At 47.2% G+C, this 22,566-nt stretch overlaps 3 protein-coding genes across 7 annotated transcripts in view; 2 read left to right on the top strand and 1 right to left on the bottom strand.

Annotated features, from left to right (window-relative positions):
* Positions 1-22,566, bottom strand: part of cenpp (centromere protein P) — a 46,561-nt gene that overhangs the window by 373 nt on the left and 23,622 nt on the right. Inside the window, exons 7-8 of one of the 2 annotated variants that reach the window (XM_011613564.2) lie at positions 1,473-1,552; positions 304-395 (exon numbers count right to left, since the gene is read on the bottom strand). In XM_011613564.2, coding sequence (XP_011611866.1) covers positions 304-395; positions 1,473-1,552 — 172 coding nt within the window. The remainder of the gene's footprint in view (positions 1-303; positions 396-1,472; positions 1,553-22,566) is intronic. The other variant, XM_029826256.1, reaches the window with a different exon arrangement.
* On the top strand, positions 2,005-10,055 carry ecm2 (extracellular matrix protein 2, female organ and adipocyte specific). 4 transcript variants are annotated; one of them, XM_029826251.1, is made up of 12 exons: positions 2,005-2,139; positions 2,257-2,417; positions 3,860-3,994; positions 5,096-5,278; positions 5,762-6,460; positions 6,700-6,815; positions 7,013-7,148; positions 7,368-7,525; positions 7,902-8,041; positions 8,258-8,370; positions 9,307-9,520; positions 9,617-10,055. In XM_029826251.1, the coding sequence occupies exons 1-12, from the start codon at positions 2,012-2,014 to the stop codon at positions 9,783-9,785; spliced, it is 2,352 nt and encodes a 783-aa protein (XP_029682111.1). In that variant the 5' UTR covers positions 2,005-2,011; the 3' UTR covers positions 9,786-10,055. The 4 variants fall into 4 exon arrangements, with proteins under 4 accessions (XP_029682111.1, XP_029682112.1, XP_029682113.1 ...); XM_029826252.1 differs by lacking the exons at positions 2,005-2,139; positions 2,257-2,417 and adding exons at positions 3,274-3,563; positions 3,635-3,730; XM_029826253.1 differs by lacking the exons at positions 2,005-2,139; positions 2,257-2,417 and adding an exon at positions 3,617-3,730.
* On the top strand, positions 15,118-20,277 carry LOC101074519 (asporin). Its single transcript, XM_003972994.3, is given in 9 exon segments — positions 15,118-15,235; positions 16,554-16,655; positions 16,658-16,837; positions 17,136-17,248; positions 18,014-18,227; positions 18,753-18,863; positions 18,982-19,075; positions 19,152-19,290; positions 19,507-20,277. Coding segments are annotated over 8 exon segments (1,104 nt in total). The 5' UTR covers positions 15,118-15,235; positions 16,554-16,600; the 3' UTR covers positions 19,705-20,277.

The raw sequence follows: 22,566 nt of genomic DNA, 5'->3' as shown, positions 1-22,566 counted from the left end.
TAATTGTGCTTATTGCTGTTAACGTGGACTCGGTTTAATAGTTTTGGACTGGATTTTGAATGAGTCTTTTATTTGAAACCGCATTTAATTTACGTCTGCATTAAGTTTCTGGCGTCCCGTCTAGTATAAAAATATATAGAATACATAAAAATGTCATTTAAATTTGTGAGCGAGGCCACTCTGAGGAACGAAACGTTGAAACAATCCAAAAGATTGGAAGACGCCATCAGAACGGGAAGAAGCTGTAGACGAAAACTTTCCTTTCTACTCCGACTGCGCGCGTTCAGGAAAACAACGTCTCACCTCTCTCGGGGATTTTTGACAGCACGTTGATTTTTGGAGTCACTTTTCCCTCTCTGGAGACCTCCAGGGACCAACGGACGAGGAGCCGGCAGCTGGGAACAAGCAAAGAACGCTGAGACGCTGGAGCTCAGATCAAAGAGCTTTGATCAAAGTTCAAAGGAGGAAAATCAGCAAAACAACATGAAAGCAAACGAAGGAAACATTTCTGTTGTTAACGGAGCAAAACAGTCTTCCATCGCCAGGGCGCATCCATCCCTCCATCCATCCATCCACCCATCCAATCATCCATCCATTTATCCACCAATCCCTCCATCCATCCATCCACCACATATCCATCATCCATCCATCCCTCCACTCAATCATCTTATCTATCCACCCACTCATCCATCCACCCACTCATCCATCCACCCAATCAACCATCCCTCCACCCACTCATCCATCCATCCACCCAATCAACCATCCCTCCACCCACTCATCCATCCATCCACCCACTCATCCATCCATCCACCCACTCATCCACCCACTCACTCATCCACCCACCCACTCATCCCTCCACCCATCCATCCACCCACTCATCCATCCATCCCTCCACCCACTCATCCATCCATCCACCCACTCATCCATCCCTCCAGCCAGCCATCCATTCATCTTTGAGACGTTACTCAAACCTTCCAGCCGCTGAGAGCCCAGTGACGGGTCAGTAATTAGCTCTGGTCACTGAATACCAGGATCGGTGGCCAGAGGTGGTGGTGGAATACTGGAAGCTTTGGCAAGTTTAGCCTGATTGGTAACCTTGGTAACGACATCCACATGTCTGGAGTTAATCTTTTAAAGTCAGGAGAGTCTGTAGGTGCTTTGGAAAATCCCAGGGCCTGACCCCAACAAGCAACAGTGGCAGGAAAACTCCCCTTTAACAGGAAGAAACCTTGAGCAGGACCAGGCCCATGTGGGGGCGGAGCCTCCTGCTGGGCAAAAGGAGGAGGGGAAAGGGAGATAGAGCAGGAGGAAGGACGGGAAGAGGAGAGGAAGTGACACATGCATCACACATGCAGATACATTAGTAACGCTGAAGATGCAGAAGGTAAACTGGGGTCAGAGGTCAACAGGCAACTATAAAGCCAGAGATACCTGCAGAGTGATGGAGAGAGACCGTATGCATGGACATTTACCTCGGCAGCTCAGGGTGACTCAAGGTCATGACCTCAGATCGGCAGCCTCCGGGTAGCGAGACAACAGAGGGATATTTGGTCTGCGGACAGAAACACAGGGCATCGTCATGACGATCAAACTCCCTCACTCAGATTTCGGAGATCAGGGGCTAAAGAAACGCTTCCAATCGCTCGGAAGAATCGTCCAGATGTGACAACGAAAACACACTCAACCGATGCAACGGTCTGTCTGACCCAGAGGCAGCAGCTTCAGGTCCCCGTTGGCTCTCACAACAGCGCCACCTTGAGCATCGGAGGACCACCTGCTCAAAGGCCAAATAGTTGCGCTTCATCATTAAAGGTGTATTCCACGGAAGCGTAACGCAGCCACACACACAGAAGAAAATAAAATCACACTATAATGAGAAACTAATGTTGTTTCCAGATATTTTCACATCATAGAAACAAGATTGGCGAGGAAAGAACGACGGCTCGTTTCCACGCTTGAGCTCACGTCTACTTTTATTTGAGACAGGGCTACAGTCATTGGCAGCCAATGCATGGGTTGGAGAAGGAATCTGACCCTCCGGAGGTGGTTTTGTGCTAGTTTAATACTGTCTTGTGCCAGAACAGTGGCGGGAGACAGGATTGAAGCGGACTCCTGCTTGCTCGCTGAGACCAATGTGAAGTAAGCCTCAGCTCGGCACCCTCAGTCAGACATGGTCAGCCCGTTTCTGTGTCGCTGAATTCTTTCCCTCGTGTCTGCGTCCTGCCGTGTCCTCCCTCGCTTGCTCTCCCCTTTTAGTGCTATTTTTCTCCCTTTGCTGCACAAATCCCAGAATTCTGCTCTGCGTTCTGAGAATGTGAGCAACAGTCAGAAACAGTCGCGCACAACTCCTGGAGCTCCTTCAGAAGCAGAGGAGAAAAGGAAGACTTTAGTCTCAAGTAACGGCCTTCATACCACCGGTAAAGTATAGTTTCCTCCTGTCCTCACTCTGTCCAGCTGGCGATGATTCAGTTTCTCTCATGCGATCAGAAGAAACAAGCTAACAGGAAACCCAGTTGCTAATTTAAAGGTAGCCCAGCCCTGAACCGTAACAACAAATTCCTTTCTTTTTAGCTTCAATTCCACTCACAATCTTGTGTAAATCCCACCTGGTGATGTTGTCTCAATGTTCAGAGGGAATCGTTTAGACCGATCAGCAGCCGAGGCCGCGATTCGTCACGGCGGGAAAATGTTCACCCGTGTCCAGGTGTGAAGAAAAGAGGGCAAAATAGTCAATCTACACTTTCTGTAGTGAACGAGCTCCTTCTTACAGGTTCTCTAGTGCAAGAAGCATCACAAATTTGTAGTTAAGGATAAAAATCTCTCGGCTGTGACGTCTGGACGCGACGCTGGTTCTGGTCACCTGTCAAAACTTTATTCGTACACCCACCTTTACACCTAAATGCTCACGCGTTGCTTTCGGAATCTGGAGAAAATTGTTTTAAAAATGAGAAACGGCTTAAACAAACGTAACTCCGGATCAGAAATATCGATATCTCTTTGAATTATGAGCTGATTTGTGAATTGTTTTTCTAGTTAACGGAAACTTTAGAGCAACCGCTGGAGCCAACACTCATTCTGGAGCCTGTCTGGCTCTCATTAAGCTAAACGCTAACACAAGCTGCGAGCTGCTGCTGCAAGTCTCCAGCTACGCCTGCTCATCCAGAAACACAGCTATTTTCCGCCGCCCCCTCCCGTTTTCCTCTGTTCTGCCTTTCCCTGCGTCCCAGTCAGCACTAATATGTCCCGTGGAGGTGGGGAGGTGGGGAGGCGCTCCGGCCCGCTGACGACACCATCGGATCCAGTCTGTGCAGCTGGAAAACTGGCTGATTTTTAAGATCAAAGCAAGGGGAGGCGGAGGAGATTCCCGTCAAGTTCACGGCTTCTGCTGTCGTGCTCCATCAAAGCCGCGGCGGCGACCAAAGAACTGGCGTCTCTTCCTTTGCGCGTGTTTGTTTTGCTTCTCTTTGAGTGGACGGAAAGTAACAGAACAAACGGTGTCAAATCGAAACATACAAAAAGATCTCAGGGGAGGGGGGGGGGGCTGCGTTTAAACAGACCATCAGGTGAGTAGGCGGACATGGCAGCTTTAATAATGACAGGCCTGCCGAGTCCAAACGGCTCATTATGCATTCAGAGGCAGCACAGAACCCTCCATTAGGACCCTTGAAAAGAGCCCCGCCGGGTCCGGCAGCAGCACTCAGAGCTCTGCTCACCTGAGGAGCTGCTGCAGGTGAAAACCTCTCTCCTTTCCTCCCCATCCTCAGATGGGGATCCGAACCCGTGTTTCCACCCGTTCTATCCTATTTGTTGTATTTTTAAAATCAGCTCTCAGTAACGTGATTTGATTGCTGCTGTGCAGAAATGAGGTGGTGGCTGGTGGGAGCCGGCCTGTGGCTGCTGCTGGCCCTCGCCGTGTCCGACATCCAGGCTAGGAACAACCCCCCCGGCCACGGCTGCGGGCTCCATCGAGAAAAGAGGAGGAGGACCGGATCCGGTAAGTCGGCTTTTTAAAAGGAGAAACAGGAGAAGCTCTCCTTGTTGAGGGGTGAACGGCCGCCCCAGCTGTTTGGGTTCTGTCTTGGGTTTCAGCCACTTGGCTATTGAGTTTGAGTGGATTTACAGGGGGAAATGGATGCATCTCCACTTCAACACGACCGATCGCAGCACAATGAGAATGCTCAGCATCACCAGCCACCTCGACCTTTCTCCAAGTGTTGTGGCCTTACTTGGCAAATTCAAGCATATCTCAAAGTTGCAGTGAGGTCTGAAGGTCCTATTGATCAGTGCGGCATCATCATTTCCCACCCTGGGTCCTGCCGACACGCTGGGTCCGCTCAGTGGTTTCATCGCCATGGTCACCGTATGATTTAAACAAGCCGACCAACCCTGCAATTTGCAAGGCAGCAGAGACACAAAAGAAAAGCAGTAAAGTATGTGCGCCCCCGCCGAGATGACAGGGAGACTGTCATCACTGAGAGGGGCCGGGGAGGGAGGCCGGTGTTTAAGAGGAATAACAGCAGCCAGGAAAATACCCGGGCAAACAAAGAGGGCGCCATTAGAAAGGTGGGGTGACCCCCAGAGCCCGCTGGAGAGATGAAGAGCCCCTCCCGGTTCTAGCCCAGTGGCTGACGGCCTTTGCTCGTGACTCAGCGCCTCAGGTCTGATGCAGAGGGAGCGGTGGAAGCTGCTACCTGCTCTGCTTTGTCATTACTTTGTCTTGTTTTTCCAGATTAAAGCAGGTCTCACCGGCACGTGACGCCGTCGCGGCTTTAGAACAACGGGGGTCCGGCTCGCTGCCTTTGGTCTCTCCGTTGTGCTCTTGCTTCAGTTTAGCTGTTTAAGATGTAGAATCTGTCACTGAAAACACTGTTTTCAACCTCTTTTTATACCAAATGTACGTGGCGACGTCCAGCCTTTCAAATGCTCCATCAATAAATTGGATTTGTCTCCATATGTGATGCCCGAGTCCAAAACTAGCGATGTATGAACCATCCAAACCCCGAAATATGGCCGTTTTATGGCATTTTCAACATCCTGCACGCAATATTTAGAAACTTGTTGAGGAATTCTTGCTGTTTGTCTTGTGTTGTTCCAGGTAAGCAGTGTTTCTACCAGGGCCTGACCATGTTTGACCAGGCCATGTGGTCTCCAACGTCCTGTGTGACTTGTTTGTGTACTGGAGGTCAGGTGGTTTGTGAGGAGGTCAGCTGTCCCACAATGCACTGCTACTTCCCCTTCACCCCTGTGGGGGAGTGCTGCCCCATCTGCATGGAGTCAGGTAAAACCCCAACGGGCACGAGGGTCAAAGGGGGAACTACTACAGACTCCAGCAGCTACATTTGGGTTTCAGATCCTTTACGTTATAGACTTGCACTAAAGCTTAAACACGGGGGTATAAAGTCGCTAAGTTCAGCTCTTATGCTCGATTAAATGCTGGACTTCTAGCAGGAAGCTGGATTTAGTAGGGTTGGCTCGGTGGGGAGTGCCACGGCTTTCAGGCTCATTCCCGACTTCCTGGTTGGTGTTTACAGGATCTACCTGCAGGTATTCTGGTTTCTGTCCACTGCCAAAAACATCCACATTGGGTTGAGTCTGAATCTACCTGGCGGCCTGTCCGGGCTCTATCTGTCTCTGCCGAGCCGACAGCGAACGTCTCACATAATCTACAGCTTTACGTGCCACCGTGCAGAAAACTGTGCATATTATTAAAACATCTGTGCCTCTTCACTCTATCTGCACGCGATAATTCTGCCCTCCCCAGGTCCCCACAACTCTGTGACCCAAGAGAGGATCTGTAGGGAGGAGGAGGAGGAGCAGCTGAGGAAGAAGAAAGAGGCCAAAAAGAAGAGGAGGAAGAAGGAGGAACAGGTCCAAAAGCAGAGGAGACTGGTGAAGGAGAGGGGAGCCGAGCAGCAGCCGCAGAGACGAAAGCTGGAGAAGGACGAGGAGGAGTGGTGGACGCAGACGGAGGAGACCGAGAGGAAGAGGCGGGAGGAAGATGAAGCCAGGAGGTGGAAAGATGCGATGGAGAGACAAGCCAGAGAGATGGAAAGAGAGTTAGAGGAAGAACGAAGGAGGCAGGAGGAGAACCTGAGGAGAAGATTGCAAGCTGTGACGGAGGAGGAGCAGAAGCAGCTGGAGGAGGAATTAAAGGAGCGAGCGGAAGAGGTGGATGAGTGGATGGAAAAGGTGAGAGAAGAGGAGGAGGAGATAAGAGGAGACGTCTTTCAGTCGCCTCCAAAGGAACCCGATCAATCCACCACCTCCCGCTTCGGACCTCCAGCTGAGACGGAGGACGAGATGATGGAACTGGAGGAGGAAGAGGGGGAGCGGGTGGAAAACCAGCACGGGCTCCCTCCAGGCTGCGGCATCTCCGACGTAACTGTGACGTGCGACGGCCTTAAACTGGCACACTTTCCCCCTCTGTCCATAGCAGAGCTCAAATCTCTCAGTCTGGAGGGTGAGTCTCCGCTTCCACCCTTCGCCTTCCCGTCATTGTCCTAAAACGGGATTCTCCAGAAGCTCATTTGACAGCTGTAGCCTGTATTAGACCAGAGTTCCATTTTTAAAGCCCAGAGAGAACCTGAGGTCCACAATGCAACATAGGATGTAGCTAAAATGAACCAGGATAAATTCAGATCCTTCAGAACCTCTCCGGTTTGACCCGTTTCTGGTCGATTTCCCCCTTTTGAATTGCAGACAACAATATCAGCAGCATCCCGGCGGAGAGCTTCAACGGCATCCCAAACCTGGAGTGGATCAATCTGAGCAAAAACCAACTCAGCTCGGCGGCCATCGATCCTAAAGCCTTCACAGTAAGATCCAAAGATCCACTGTGATCCTATTAAAGATACCAGAAGATGCTTCGACGGTTGTCAGCATGGAAATGTGACCTAGAAGAAGTCCACTTTACACACGTGACTAAAAGAATTCATAGCAGAACCTCTGCACGTGTGTGTGTGTGTGTGTGTGTGTGTGTGTGTGTGTGTGTGTGTGTGTGTGTGTGTGTAAGGGTCTAAAGTTCCTGAGGCGTCTGTACCTGAATGGAAACCTTCTGGAGGTCGTGCCCAACAACCTTCCCTCCACTCTGCAGGAACTTAAGATCAGTGATAACAAATTGAGAGGAGTCGATGAAAACAGCTTCCGAGGTACTGCCTCACACACACACACACACACACCCCGACACACACACGCACACACACGCGACAGCTTCAGCCGACACCACAGACTAGAAGACCTATTTTTTCTAGTTGGGTTTAAATCGGACCAGAGAAACTCCCCTGGTAGCTGGAGGTGGACTCCAACGCCACTGCATGGGGGTCGTTGTCTAAGCTGCGTGAGGATGTGTCGTCTCTCCTGTCTTTAAGATCTGAGCAACCTGGTGATCCTGGAGCTGGAAGGAAACCTCCTGAGCGAAGGTAACGTAGATCCTCGAGCATTCGCCCCCCTCATCCATCTGTCCTACCTCAGACTGGGCAGGAACTACTTTCGCACAGTGCCCCAGGGGCTTCCCCCGTCCTTGCTGGTATGAACGACTCATACAACCCTCTTCTATGATATAGTGTGTAGCGTGGCTGTTGTGTCACTACTGTGCATTGTTACAGGCTTTAACCGCTAATCTACTGTACGATACCATTATTTATGAAGAACCATCAATTTTGCGTAGCTAACTGTGATAAAGCTTGCGACTTAAGGATGACAATTTGAACAGATTTGGAGCAAAATGGTTTAGTTTCAGGGCCTGTGAATTTTAGTGTTGGTACTCACAATTACAGCATATTGTGTAACGATGGTGCCCCTGACCTGAAACAGCAAGGTCCTGCTGCCAATGTGGACTTTCCTCTCCGCCTCCAAATGTTCCGAGTAGAAAAAACTGTGTTTGTGGACCGTCTGATGCTTAGGAGCTGTACTTGGAAAACAACCTGATTGAGGAAATCTCAGAGGCGGTTTTCAACCAGACGGAGAATCTGAACGTCGTTTCTCTGAGTCACAACCGGCTGGATGAGACGAGCATCGCCCCCATGGCCTGGATCGACCACAGGTCTGAGCCATGTGCCCTTCCTACAACATAACACATTCTACATCCTTTTTGCTACCATAAAGTGCTTTTAAAAAAATAAATAAAAAAATGTAATGGCCAAATGTTCGTGGTCGTTTACAACAGCACAGCCCGACTGTTAGCAAAGAGCAGCTCTTTGTATTTCCTGCTTCCATTTTGTAACACATGCATCTTTCACTTGTTTTTGCTTCTCTGCAGAAATCTGGAGTCCATCGACCTCTCCCACAACCAGCTTTTCCTGGTTCCGTCCTACCTACCAAGATCTCTGGTCAATCTACTGCTGGTCGGAAACCACATCGAGAGGATACCCGGTAGGGAGGAAGTTTAAATATGTAGCAGATCAGATCCACACCATCTGCTGACCTGATTGGCATTTTATCGATTGGTGTTCAGGTCAAACTAGATCAGGGGTGTCCAAACTTTTTGCAAAGAGGGCCAGATTTGATAACGTGAAGATGCCCGGGGGCCAGTAGATCCTTCTGATGTTTTTTTAACCAGAAAAGTTACATGCAAATGTACACTATTATAAAACAATTTTCATTGTCACAATTCTCTTATTTTTCAAATGGCAGTGTAACAAATATAAGCCACTCAGGCAGACGTGAACAACTCTAAAAACACAATTCTGCCTTTAATTCATATCTGGAGAGTCAGATAATATTGAACACTGAACTGTATGGAATACCTTAAATTTCCATGAGTTTGATAAATGTAATGCAAAGTTGTCTGTTATCATTCAAGTTTAAAACAAGTAAATTTTGCTCTTGTCTTTTACTAGATCTACAAGAAAGGAGGGATTACATTTTAGTGATTTGTTTATTCTGTTAGTGCCAGCGGGCCATAAATAATACATTGTAAGACTGAAGTTGTGGGCCGTATGAAATCTTACCGCGGGCCATGATTGGCCCCCGGGCCGGAGTTTGGACATGCCTGAACTAGATGAAAAAAGAGTCCAGTTAATTAGTGCAGTAACAACCGTAGAAACAGTCTTAATATTGCTGAACCTGACTGACTGCTGAAGTTCACTATGAAACATCGGATCCTTTGTTGATTGTTCTCCTGCTGCCTGTGGATTCCTTAGATATGACTAAATGATAGAAGGTGCCCAGCACAACCAAGCTGGTCACTTTTAAATCCGCAATATTTGTGTCCATGCGAAGGAAATGAGAAAACGACGCGACTTCCGCCCCATTCGTCCGACCGTCTTCACCTTTTGTGTGGTGACCTCAATTCCAATGTCTCCGCAGCTTTCGTTTTTGCACACATGGACCCCGGTTTAGAGTACCTCTACCTCTCCTACAACAAACTGGATGAAGATGGAATCGAACCCGAGTCGTTTTTCGGCTCGTACAGCTCCATGGTGGAATTGTGCCTTGATCACAACCAGCTGGTCACGGTTCCGTCAGGCATCAGTGAAATGAGCAACTTACACTTCCTCCGACTCAACAATAACAAGATCAGGTTAGGACCACCGCTCCCGTCCTACCAAAGACTCTTTCAATGCAAAAACTGACCGTGAAAGTCTTGAACCTTGAAATCTTGAACTGTGTTTTCCAGGCGTGTTCCTGAGGAGAGCATCTGTGATCCAGACAAGGACGGAGACCCCAACCTGGTGGTCCTGAGACTGGAAAACAACTACATCGACAGCAAAACCATCTCACCTACAGCTTTTTCATGTGTTCACGCCACCTCTAGTGTCATCTTAAAACCCCAGAAAACCAAATGATTCACATTTATTAAAAAGAAAACGGGGCAAAAGGTGGGAAAACAGGTTTTTTCTTAATAGCTGAACATAAAGCTGTGTGCTATTATAATTAAGAGCTTCACATGTGACAGGAAATCCAACTGTCGGACCCCAGTTATGGTGAATAACTGGACATAAGGGAATGAAATGTAAAACCATTGAAGACTTTCTTATTCTTTACCACAACACAATCTTCTGAGGAAGTTTTAGCACCGCCACCCTTTGGTTCAATAAACTGCTAAACTGGTTGAATTGATGAGAATCCTTCTACCTCCCGCTGCCAAATGAAACTGCTAATAAGCGAGTGGAAAGAACTCGAGGAAGTGGGACCACAAGCCCAACACATTATTTTCAACAACCTCAGGACGCTCATTTTCCATCCGTTACACTTTTCTTCCAAAGCCTTGTTCCCTTTGACCCGGTGAGATCATGCAAGTTGTGTGTCCAGGATGTTACCGTTTCTGGGCGTGTGGTTGAGACCCATCTCCCCCTCCCCCCCTGACAGATGCTGTCAGACGCCTGTCCATCAAAATCCTCTTTTACACCAGCCGGGTGAGGATTTGCAGTCTGACATGTTTGGCTGAATGAGGCATTTTCTGTTTTACCTGTTGAGGATTTTATGAGGCGTCCTCTCAGGTAATTAGAGCAGAGGAGAAACTACGGGGTCAAAAATGGTCTTTGAACCCATTTGGCTCAATATTTCCCAGTCACCCTTCAACAGGTGAGAGCCTGTCTATCAAATCTAGTTCTACGTAACTGTTGTAGCCTCGTTTTTGAGCCTGTATGGAAGCCAGAATTGCTGCTGTTTCTGCCAGTACTTAAACGCCCCATTTACAACACTTTAACGTTCCCATATGATAAACAGCAACATCCATACAGAAGAGTCGGGGGGAGGGTGGTCAGGCCCTCTGTCTCAGGTCCAGTTTAGGGTCGAGGCTGCTAAACATGAGATTTATATCCAAAAATGCTCGCTATGCTACTTTCTTCCAAAACAGATGGCTACAATTTAACCTGGAAGGACAGTCTGGTCATTTACATAAATAAAACCTTTACTAAGGCTAGAGCTGATGATTCTTTTCGGACTGAAGACAAGAACATCCCCCAGGTTTCTTCTCAGCACTGCAGCCGGACTGACTGGTGCCTCCTTCAAACCAGCGAACTACTGGCATTTGAGGACAGAACAGAAACAAATCTGCATTTAGACCCCAGTCATTTGTTGTCAGTGGAGGCAGACCTGGATAAACCCACTCATTTCCGTGGTGATGGGGGGGCCATGTACCCCATCTGTGTCTGTTCCTCTCCCCACCCCTCTACCCAATAAGCCATCAGAAGGAGGATTCCCCATGTGAGCCTTGGTTCTGCTCAAGGTTTCTTCCTCTTAAAAGCGAGCTTTTCTTGCTACTGTGGTTTGTGTGTGTGTGTATGTGTGTGTGGGGGGGGGTCAGGCTGTGGGTTTCTCTAAGAAACCTACAGACAATACTGATTGTAAGAGAGGCCGTATCGATAACTGAATTGAACTGATTATTAATGACTACTAAGACTAATTCACACTTTATTATTATTATTTTTTAGCGTGCACTTGCCTAATTTCATCTGAAGATGGCAGCACTGGTACACACCAAGAAGGAACCATTAATTTAGAAATGGGACAAGATTCCAGAATCACTGACAAACAGAATGAGGAGTGTGGGAGAAAGTGACAGCACAACGGGGTATCGCTGCCATCTCCCCCCCGTATAAAGAATCAGGATAGTGTGAAACATCCCGATCTCCCAGGGGAATAAGTAGGCATTTTAAACATTACTTGCAACACTGGGGGGAATCTTTGATGAGTGAGGGGGGGGGGGGTTAGGAGTCGATGGTGGCAGACTCGATCTGGTCGTGCCAGGACTCGTCGGGCCGGTGATGATGGTTGGAAATGATTGTTGATGTGACAGCAGTTATGATAGCGACCAGAACGATGGAAGGCCAGGTTATCGGTTATCTTTCATATCAATTTTACAAGGCAAAGTGAATATTTTGGGGCGGGAAGGGAGCAATCATTGTTCCAAACAAAGAAATCAGGTAGAAACTCTGGCAGTTTTAACACTAAACAGCAACCTCCAAGGAAATAAGCTCTTGAACTGAGTGAGATTCTTAAAAAAATGATGTATTCGAGGTTATTTTTATTTATATTTTATCTCTGAAAACTTCAGGACCCCCACCAGACCTGTTCACTGGTTTGTTAAAAAGCAGAGAAATATCCCAAACTGTACAGTCCACCGGCCAAATAACGGGCACAGAGACGTGTCTTAATAATGTAACGACAGGAAAATGGTGTATTTGGTGAATATTGAAAATGCAACCCTGTGCGGACCCTTTGGGTCTGTCGCTCCTCCTTATTGCAGCCATAAAAAACCCAAACATCTCCTGTAAGCACCAACCAGCCCCGGCATCTGCTAAAGGGGCCCACTCCTCCCGAGAAAGGCTGGAGCACCAACTTCTTCGCGTCTCACCACAAACGAATCGGGCTACCTGAATCTGACCTGAATCTGCTTGTGTTTGGACTTGTGAACGGTCTCTTCCAAATGTCCACCGGGCCTGAATGGCCGAGGTCGCGTTTAAGGCGACTTTGGCGTCTTTCCGGAGACGCATGTCCCGATTCAGCGTTGCTGGCAGAAACGGGAGGTCACCGTGGCGACGATGAACACGGGATCTGCGACAGGCCCCGGTTAAACATGTCGTCAGAAGAAAAAGATCGAATCTGAGCAATAAATTGGAAGTGAGCGCGAAGGCCTGCGGTGTGACGCTACGCTAAACTGACCTTCTTCTCATGGTCTGTGCTGCACCACCCCCCCCACCAGTACTTGTTAAAAATCAATTTCAATTTTATCATCATTTTCCCATCAGATTTAAAGGTGTTTCCACATGAGATGATACCTGGCACTTTCTTTAGGAAAGGTTTGTATTTTTGGGTCAAACGTGCAAATAAGGAAAAAAAAAAATCAACACCAAAATCTACTCCTAAAAGTTGAAAAACAGGGAATTCCTGCCAAGTTTTATTGTTCCATATGCAGTATGAAGGCCTAAACAGAACATACTGTTCAGTATATAGACTGTAGAAGTCCAGCGAGGGAATCTGCTTGTGATTTTGCCTCTTTACAACTTGATATCATCAACTGTATAAATTGTAGTGTTTAAAAGAAACAGACTGCTGTATCAGCAAAAGAATAAAGCCACGATTATGTGGAAATACAAACTGGTCCTGTGGTTTTAATGGAGGAAACATAAATAATGACTTGCTTGGTGATTATCTATCAGATGAAAGCTCACTTCCCTCGCACAATATGGAACTCATGAACAAGGAAAGGGCTTGTTAGAAGCTGCTGTGAGTTCTTGGGGTTCAACGTTCAGCAAAATACCATTCAGGGTTTGGATAAAGTGCACCTGCATTTATCTATTCTGTCTGTGAGAAGAATGCGAGTTCAATATCTACAAGTACTTTTAATCATCGATTGGTGCCGATTCAGGATGAGGTAGCAGTGGAATTTTCCATCTCGTATTTTCAAAAGCCTTTTTATGTGTGTAACATTGCCAAAATTGGGAGCAGAGTGAAAATCTAGGGTGATTCGATCGGTCGTCCAGCCTCCAAATGATGAAAAATTTGTATTAAATAGCTAAAAGTGGTTAAAAAGTGAAGAAGAATCGCTTAATTTATCCACATGTTCAGTTTTATAGACTGTAATCCCTGATAAACAGGGCACAAACCAGGTTTTAGAGGTGGGTAATGTCCCGGGAGTCCAGACAGTTGGTAATATTAGTTAAGTCATTGAGCAGAAGGTGGAACAACTCCTCATGCTACAGATATGAGGAAAAAATGTCTCAATAAAAAAGATCCCAACAGCACGCCGAACATGGATGACTTCAACGCGCTCCACGTGGATTAGGCAATCATTTCAGCAGATCTCTTATTTGGAAAATATGATTTCCACACCGAGAAGATGCCCTGAAACCACATCACAAACATTTCACCCGGCCTGGCTGCCAAACCAGGGCACATTTCAATGGTCTGCCATAAGTTATGTCTCGCAAAGTTGTTCCTGCTCAGCTCAGCAGAAAAATACCAGCGCTGAATGGAAAAAGCAATTCTGCAACACGTGAACCCCAAAGGGAGCGAACGCTGCTCAGCTTTTCCTGCCTTGCACGGATTCTCTCTTTGCTGCCTGGTAGCTTCTGGGTTTATGTTCGCCACAACACGAGTCAGAAACAATCCAACGCAAAAATCCTGCCGTTGCACTGCAACACCAAGCCGTCAGGACCTTCTCTTCTCCTCTTCAGGTTATAACAACAGTTGTTCTCGTTGATCCCAACCTCCTCGAGGCTCAGAGTGTTTGGAAAAGGCAGATTTGATATTTACAAAACACGCAAATGATGAGAAATAGAATATGGCAGCTGCCTGTAAAGAGGGGAGGGAGGTGACAGACCCGCTAGAAGGTTCTGTTTATAGACGGGGACGGGCAGGGGCCACCCGCTTCCTATATTTGCATTACATCAGATTTGAAATGAAAAAACTCCTAACGATGCATTCTCAAAGATTCAGAAGCCGTCGTCATGAACCCAATATCGCCCACCTCAGTGGCAAAAAACTTGTTTTGTTGAAAACAGAGGGAGGGAGGGAGGGAGGGAGAGAGAGGGGAGAGAGAGAAGATAGGGAGGTAAGGAGAGAGTGGGGAGAGAGGGAGGGAGAGAGGGGGAGAGAGAGAAGATAGGGAGGTAAGGAGAGAGTGGGGAGAGAGGGAGGGAGGGAGAGAGAGGGGGAGAGAGAGGAGGAGAGAGAGGGGGAGAGGGAGGGAGAGAGAGGAGAGAGACAAGATAGGGAGGTAAGGAGAGAGGGGGGGAGAGGGAGGGAGGGAGGGAGGGGGAGAGGGAGGGAGGGAGGGAGAGAGAGAGGAGATAGGGAGGTAAGGAGAGAGAGGGGGGAGAGGGAGAGAGAGGGGGAGAGGGGAGGGAGGGAGAGAGAGAGAGAGAGAGAGGAGATAGGGAGGTAAGGAGAGAGAGGGGGAGAGGGAGGGAGGGAGAGAGGGGAGGAGGAGATAGGGAGGTAAGGAGAGAGAGGGGGGGGGAGAGGGAGGGAGAGAAGAAGATAGGGGGGTAAGGAGAGTGGGGAGAGAGGGAGGGAGAGAGGGAAGGAGGGGGGGGAGAGGGGAGGGGGGGGAGGGAGGGAGGGGGGAGGGGGAGAGAGAGAGAGGGGGGAGAGAGAGAGAGGGGGGGGGGACGAGGGGGGAGAGGGAGGGAGAGAGAGAGGGAGGGAGAGAGAGAGAGGGATGAGAGAAGGGGGGGGTCTCCTCTTCTCACTGGGAACATTGACTAAGGACCCAATTCTGAGCCTTCCAGCTGGATCCCGCCCGTGCTCAGCTACTGTTGGGTTTTAAAAGAAGAACCTGGCAGCTGAGGTAGGTTCTAACCCGCTATAACAACTAAATGCTGCCGTTACCTTTGCTGAGGCCAGATGTGTTTACCGATTGGCTGTGTTTGGACTTTTAGCCAGTGCAGCATCCTCAGACTATTTACAGATGTTCCGCTGCAACGCTTGAGTGAGTCCGTCTGCAGCTTTAATCATGTAAATCAGACGCGCATGCAAAATATAGAGTTCTTCACATTCAAAGCTGAATAAACAGCATAACAACGAAATCCTGCTGTCACGCACTACAGTTCCTGACATCTACAACAACGTGCAGAACCTGTGGACGATGATCTGAGCTTAATTAATCGCTCTATAGGACTAAATCAAATCCAAAGGAATTTAATCTACTTCCTCTACACCAGTCAGACCCAGCGATCCTGGGGACAAATGAAGCATTCTTTAATTTCAGAATGGCTCAAGGGAGACAAGTTTAGGTAAACGTGGTGGTAACGAGATCTGCCAGCAGGAGACAGGAGACAGGAGACAGGAGACAGGAGACAGGGACACCTGCATGAGCTGACTGGAACATTAAAGGCTGTGTAAAAGGTGTGGCCCCTGGGTCATGTGGAGGGCTGACGCAGGTTTCTAAGATGCCTCGGAGCTCCAGGAACTTCGTGTATGCTAGTTGGTCTGCCAGAAAATAATCCCTGCTCCGTCTCCTGTTATCACTGCTGCGCATGTGGGACGGAGCACACGGATGGAAGCGGCCCTCCAGCTGTGCATCCGTGTGGAGAAGCAGCGTGTCTCGAGCCACGATGGCGCGTGACTGGATTTCTGTAAAGAGCCCGGAGGCGCTCGAGCCTGAACCAGACACTATGTAAATAAGGCTTAGGTGGAGGTGGAGGGAGAGACGGTGGTTGAGGATCCACGCATTTCGGAGGAAACCGTCAAATGTCATCACTGGTTCCAGTTCAGGGTTTATATAACAGACCGTTTAAAAAAACCCAAAACCTGTGAAAATAATTACCAAAAAAAAAGAGTCTGCAGTAAGTAAAGGAAGCACAGCCCAAAAGGACACACGCACAAAACTAAAACCGTCAAAAAGAAATGAAAACAAGTCGTCACGACTTGCAAAACAAGATGGCCTGAAATGCACGGTACTTCAGTGGGAATGTTTGGTCAGAACTCTGCAGCCGGGACCTGTCGGGGGGGGGGGGGGGGAGGGGGGGGTGGGTGTGAGAGTGTGAAGGTGCGTGCATCCGTCCTGTTGACGTTGGAATCAACCAGAAAGGAAAGTGGCCCAGACAAAGGAGGCCTTTTCCTGTTGATTTAAGGGCTACCTGATCCTATCTCCTCTGTCTCCCCAGCTGCCCACAACGGCCGTTCCAGCACTCAGGACCAAGAAAACCAAAACATGAAGGTCTTCCTCCTGCTTTGCCTGCTGACGATGGGCAACGCCAAACCTTACCACCCTTCAACGTCGCAAGCTTCTTGAAAAGCAACGAGATCATGATGGCTGATTCGGAGGACGACGACGACGACGACGACAACGACGACGACGACAACGACGACGACGACGATTATGACGAAGATGAGAATTGTCCCTCTGGATGTCACTGCTCACCCAAAGTGCTGCAGTGCTCCGACCAGGGTGAGAGAACACAGCCTCCTGTATTAGCTCCAGGAAATTCTGAATGGCCTGAATTGCTCTGGCGGCCGTGGTTATCCTCAACGCTGCACCCCTTCCCAAACAATTCCGGAGATTCTCCTTCAGTCTTCTTTCTTCTTCCTTCATTTCTGTTCCAAAATGCTGCCTCCCACGCTGTGGCACGAAACAGCGAATGGCGTCGTGATTGGCACCTCCCAGCGAGACACGTTCTATACCACGCTATTTACATTGCTGGTGTGACAACCATGTTGGCTAATCTTGCGTCTCTTTCACCAAACAGGTCAGATCTCTGTCCCCGAGAAGATCGCTGAAGACACAATGATCATAGACCTCCAAAACAATGACATCACTGAGATCAAGGAAAACGATTTCATAGGTCTTCACAAGCTTTATGTAAGAACCCCGGACAGGTGCTGGCTTGGATTTACATACTAATGGATATTAAACCAGTGAAGTAGGATTGTCAGCAGGATGTGAAGTCGGCTGTTTCAAATACGCTGCCCTACAAAACGATGGAGATAAAAGAAGATTTCCCATTCATCAAATGGGTCAAACATGTGGAAAACAGTCTGGCGACATTTACTTTAACATGGAAAATGGAAAAGCCATTTCTTAAAGGTTACATAATTTAGATGCAGCGAGAGGGAGGATGGTTCTAACGGGACATTTTTCAGAACGTGCATCATTTCTGGCCACGTCTGAGGACTGTAGCGCTCCCGATTTAACTGCAATAACATGCAAGTAACTGGACCTGGCTTGTGACTGCCTGGTCTGTCTAAATTTCCATGTAGTGATATGATGTCTCTCATAAAAGGCCTATTGTTGTGGTGTACTGGCTTTGGGGTCAGACTGGATACATTTATCTCCATAAAACTGCCAGGCAGTTTTATAAATGACAGGCCTGGAGCAGCCAATCAGAGAGGTTGTGTCCTCTCTGCAGGCGTCTGCCGCGGAAGGATGAGATCAGAGGTTTATGTTTCCTAATTAAACCAATTTGATCTGTGGGAAACAGTGCAAATAGATGAGTATTAAATGATGATTTATTGTGTCTTAAGTGAATATAACGCAACCAAGCGTGGCACCAATACGGTGGCTTGACATCATGTATCAAAACAGCACATTTTAACTCTCTTTTAATTCCTATTCATCCCACTTTAGGGTCTTTTTCTAAACAACAATAAAATTTCCAAGATTCACCCCAAAGCCTTCAGACACATGGACCACCTCAGGCTTCTGTACCTCTCCTACAACGCGCTGACTGAGGTGCCAGCAAACCTGCCTCCCAATGTCATCGAGCTGCGGTTCCACGAAAACAAGATCGGCAAAATCCGAAAGGATGCATTTAAAGGCCTGAAGAAGCTTCACGTACTGGGTAAGCCCCGGTAGCTTGCTGCATGTGACCCACCAGCAATCTAAAGTCTGCACAGTTTGAGTTGGATCACAGCCAACTGGTAAGAGTTAGAATCCCGGCTCGTCTAGAATTGACCTTTGTGGGACCTGTGGAGGGTTGAACCAGTGTTGAAGAAGAAGAAATAATTTTTTTTAAAACAAAAAAAACAATTAAACCAAACTGGCAACAGGATGAAAATTAATGGAAAAGAATTTCAAAAGGAACAAGTGTTTGAGAATAGACACCCGACCTTAAATCCTTGGTGCTTGCGACCACTAGTGGCCAGGATCTGTATAGCAACATAAATCCTCTCCACATACAGCGGGAGCGTGCACGCATTTGCTGCCCTGCCACGACACAGGTGGAGCACAGGTCCTTTTTTTCTTTTTTTTAACGTCCTCCTTAACATTTAGTAAAGTTGCTGCTTTTCTCCAAAAGCGGACCAAAGTTGATTTTAGAGTAAAACTCTCATGAATGTTCATTGCCTTTTTTTTCTTCTTTAAACAGAGCTGGGCGCCAACCCCCTGGACAACAGTGGAATCGAACACGGGGCTTTTAACGGCTTGACGACGCTCTATGTTGGGATGGCAGAAGCAAAACTGACAGCTGTGCCAAAAGGTAGGACAAAGAGACACTTTCTTATTGTGTAAAGGTGTCAAACTGTCCAAACTGAGCCTTTTGTTATCAGCTTTGCTTTGGTCTCACTCACAAACTAACTTTGGTGGATTTCCTCCAGACCTGCCATCCTCCATCACAGAGCTGAGCTTAGATTACAACAAAATATCTAAGGTGGAAGAAGAAGACTTCAAGAGATATAAAAATCTACAGAGGTACAGCGGGCCAGAAATCATCCAATATCACACACACACACACAGATGATCACAGAAATCGCTTGCTGTGTTGCAGACTAGGACTGTGCTTCAACCAGATCAAGTTTGTAGAGAACGGGAGCCTTTCCAGCATCCCGAACATCCGGGAAATCAACCTCGAACACAATCGTCTAAAAAAGGTCCCGCCCGGACTCGACCACCTGTCCTACCTCCAGGTGACAAACACGGCTGCGTCTCTGTGCTCACAATCGCTAGCAACAACATTTCTATTAGCGCTGGCTTTGGCCTTTCCCATCTTAGAAGATAAAGAGTTTTTGACGCCAAGGTCGTTTTAAGGTCAAACCTTACTCAAGGTTACTAAGTTGTTACAACCATAAATATGATCTCCGGGTCTGTTGGGACAATGGCAAACTGACCGTGTCTTTGTGTAGGTGATTTTCCTCCATGGCAACAAAATCAGCAAGGTTGGCGTCAACGATTTTTGCCCCATCAATCCCAGCATGAAGAAGAACAAGTACGCCATAATCAGCCTGTTTGCGAATCCCGTTAAATACTGGGAAGTGAATCCGGCGACCTTCCGCTGCGTGACCGGGCGAAGGAGCATTCAACTGGGAAACTTCAAAAAGTAGAAGGAAAAGTATCCGGATACAAACCACAAACTTATTACCACAGATGCAATCAGCTGCATATTACTTTCACGAAAACCTGTCGAAGCTACCACTTTAATGACAAAGTTCCATTCGTTCACCCATGTGGTTCATACAAAAGCATCATTTGCTTTCCTGCTAAAAGCCCTGAGAGCCACAACAAAGTCTTCCCTTCCGACGTGTTCGGCAAAACAGTTGAAGTTGAACTTGAAACAGCACATTTCTCATTGCTTCTTTCTCCAGTTCTCAAGTTCTGGAAGTCTGTAAACTCGGTGAATGATGGTTTTGTTCCTTAATGCAGTGCCTTCGAAACCTAATGTATTTCTTTAAGTGATTATTTTTCATTATGTACCTGCATGCCTGTATTGTGCTTATCTAGAAAATCCTTGTTAGGCTGGATCACCCTTAATGTAAATGTACAGTGTCACTAGTATTATAACCAATTGAATTAGAGTTAGCAGTGTCAACAGATGGTGTATCTGTAAGGGCAGGAAAATGTAAATGTACTGCAATGGTGCTACATTTTTATCTTGAAATAAAACCTGCTAACTTCAATGGTTTTTGGTTGTGGAATACCTCCCCAACACAGACGGACGCGCTCAAACAAAAAAACATGGCTTTCCACCACCCGCCAGCAGAGGGCAGTGTAGACTAATCAATGACCTTTACTGGGAATACCAAAACCCATCAATACAATAACTTATTATTTAAGCTTCTACTTTCCAAACGACAACAACAACAACAACACAATAATGATGACTCCAGCTGTCTTGACTACAATGATGAATCCTAATAACGTTTAAATTTAAACGTGTATTTAAGATAGCAATTGCTGTGCACACCACTACAGCCAAGAACAAGTAAAGACTCCAAGAGGTCTAATCAGCAACATCAAAGTCGGGGCTCAGGAAGTAAATTCCAACAGAAGTGATGATGGTGATTAAAGTTGTTACTTTAAATATTTTTGGGAGCACAATCTGATGTAAAATGTAAATAATAGCGTTCCTACCAGCAATATTGGCCTGGGTACTATTGTTTATTGTTGTTAGATTTCCTCATATTTGTTCTATTCCACCTTCCAGCTGCAGAGGTCAGTGCACACTGAAGAGATCTCTCCACTAAGACAGCAGGGAAAATGTGCCTGCTGCAGTCGTGTGCGCCCCCAATTAGTCTCGCTGAAGAAAAATCGGGCTTTTACGTTTGCAACAACACAGGACATGGAGTTGCTGGTTTTAGGGCAAACTGTGGCGCTACTGGGAATGTCCAGTCAAAGCAACTCACTCTCAAATTTGAAACTGCAAGAGCAAAAGAGAATCGCCATGGTCGCCAGATTGAACTGGGGCAATTTTTACATGCTAGCAAGCTTTTTCTGATGAGTTCTCAGCACGTGTCAGGCACCATCCTGCTTCTATCTGTCACATTCTCAAGGAATATTGCATCTGTGGTTAAAGCACAACGGGTGTTGTGCGTCCACCTAAATTTATTGTATTATAAATCAGCGTGCTTGTGTTTGCACAGACAAAAACAACTATAACAACCGCGTGACCTCATCACTGTGTAAAATATCACAGGGCTCGTGAGTAATGTGACGATAACAGACGGCTGTACTGGGCGGGCCTATTTTTTCTGTTGAGAAAACACAAGTTTACATAGATTATAGTATGGGAGTTTATTAGCGATGTAAAATAGCTCAACAACCATGAAGTCACAGGAATGATGAATGCGATGAAGTCGTAAATGTGAGTTTCTCTGCACTCGTGCAAAGGATCCCTGAAACCCAACACCTGCCAGCTGTCTTTGTCTGTTTTTTTTTTTTTTTTTAAAGAGTTGTTCTGTGGATAGGGAGCCTTTCCCCCTTCTCTCCAGGAAACATATGGAACAGATCTGCTGGTTGGCCAGGCCTCATTCTGCCACGTCTCCGACACAGACACAGAAAATGTTCAGAGCTTCACAGCTCTCACCTCTCCCTCACCCTCCAATGTAATCCTCTGAATCCTCTGTACTGTACCTACATTTTCTGAAGTCTCCTCCTATTTTAGTCCTTGCAAACAAGTATCTTAGAGCACTGTTATAATGGCAGCGCCCCATTTCACTGGGACTTTGATAGTGACGTCTGCAGGTATCACTCAAATGTGTAAATGCCTCCATCTCTTGCTTGATGTGGCTTAGTGTTCACAAAGGTGCTTCCCTTATCGAGGTCATTGTCCTCTTTGAAGTCTCGCTGAGTCCATTCATTTGAAGTAACCCCAACTGGTCCATCTTTTTCTCTTTGGTACATTACGGTTTGGTACCAAATGGACCAAACTTTTCCCAGCTTTATTTAAACGCATTGATGTCGCAATGGACTCAACTTGGAAAGAATCCAACAACTGACAAATGCCACTTGGTGCCTTTGAGCACTTTATTTGCTGTGTTTATTTTAAGTAAATGAGTAATTGGATGAATGGTATGACTCTAATTCCTAAATGGTAAATCACATAATTCTCCCAATGAGGACATTAGTGTTTTTGAAGTATGGCAGCTCGTGCATCTGGCTACAGCCAACTCGATCCACCTCTAGCTGTGGCTCAATGCTTGACTGCCTGTTCAGCAGCTTGTGAAATCATTGGGCCAATGCAGACTTTGAGTACCCGCTTGAGTGGTCAAAGGTGACTGGAAAAGTGCCGTAGGATTACAGAACAGAACTGACCAGAAGGACAGACAATGCTTTACGTTTAAAGAATCTCCGGTCCAGGAGTTCAGGAAAGCAAAGCCCAAGATGAAGACACACGACCAGAAACACGTTGACATCGCCAGGTAATACAAAGCCTTATCAGAGCAGGATATCATCTCTAGACAGAAGAA

This window comes from Takifugu rubripes, chromosome 19 (assembly GCF_901000725.2).
Source record: "Takifugu rubripes chromosome 19, fTakRub1.2, whole genome shotgun sequence".
NCBI lineage: Eukaryota > Metazoa > Chordata > Actinopteri > Tetraodontiformes > Tetraodontidae > Takifugu > Takifugu rubripes.
This window is presented reverse-complemented; position numbering and strand designations above follow the sequence as displayed.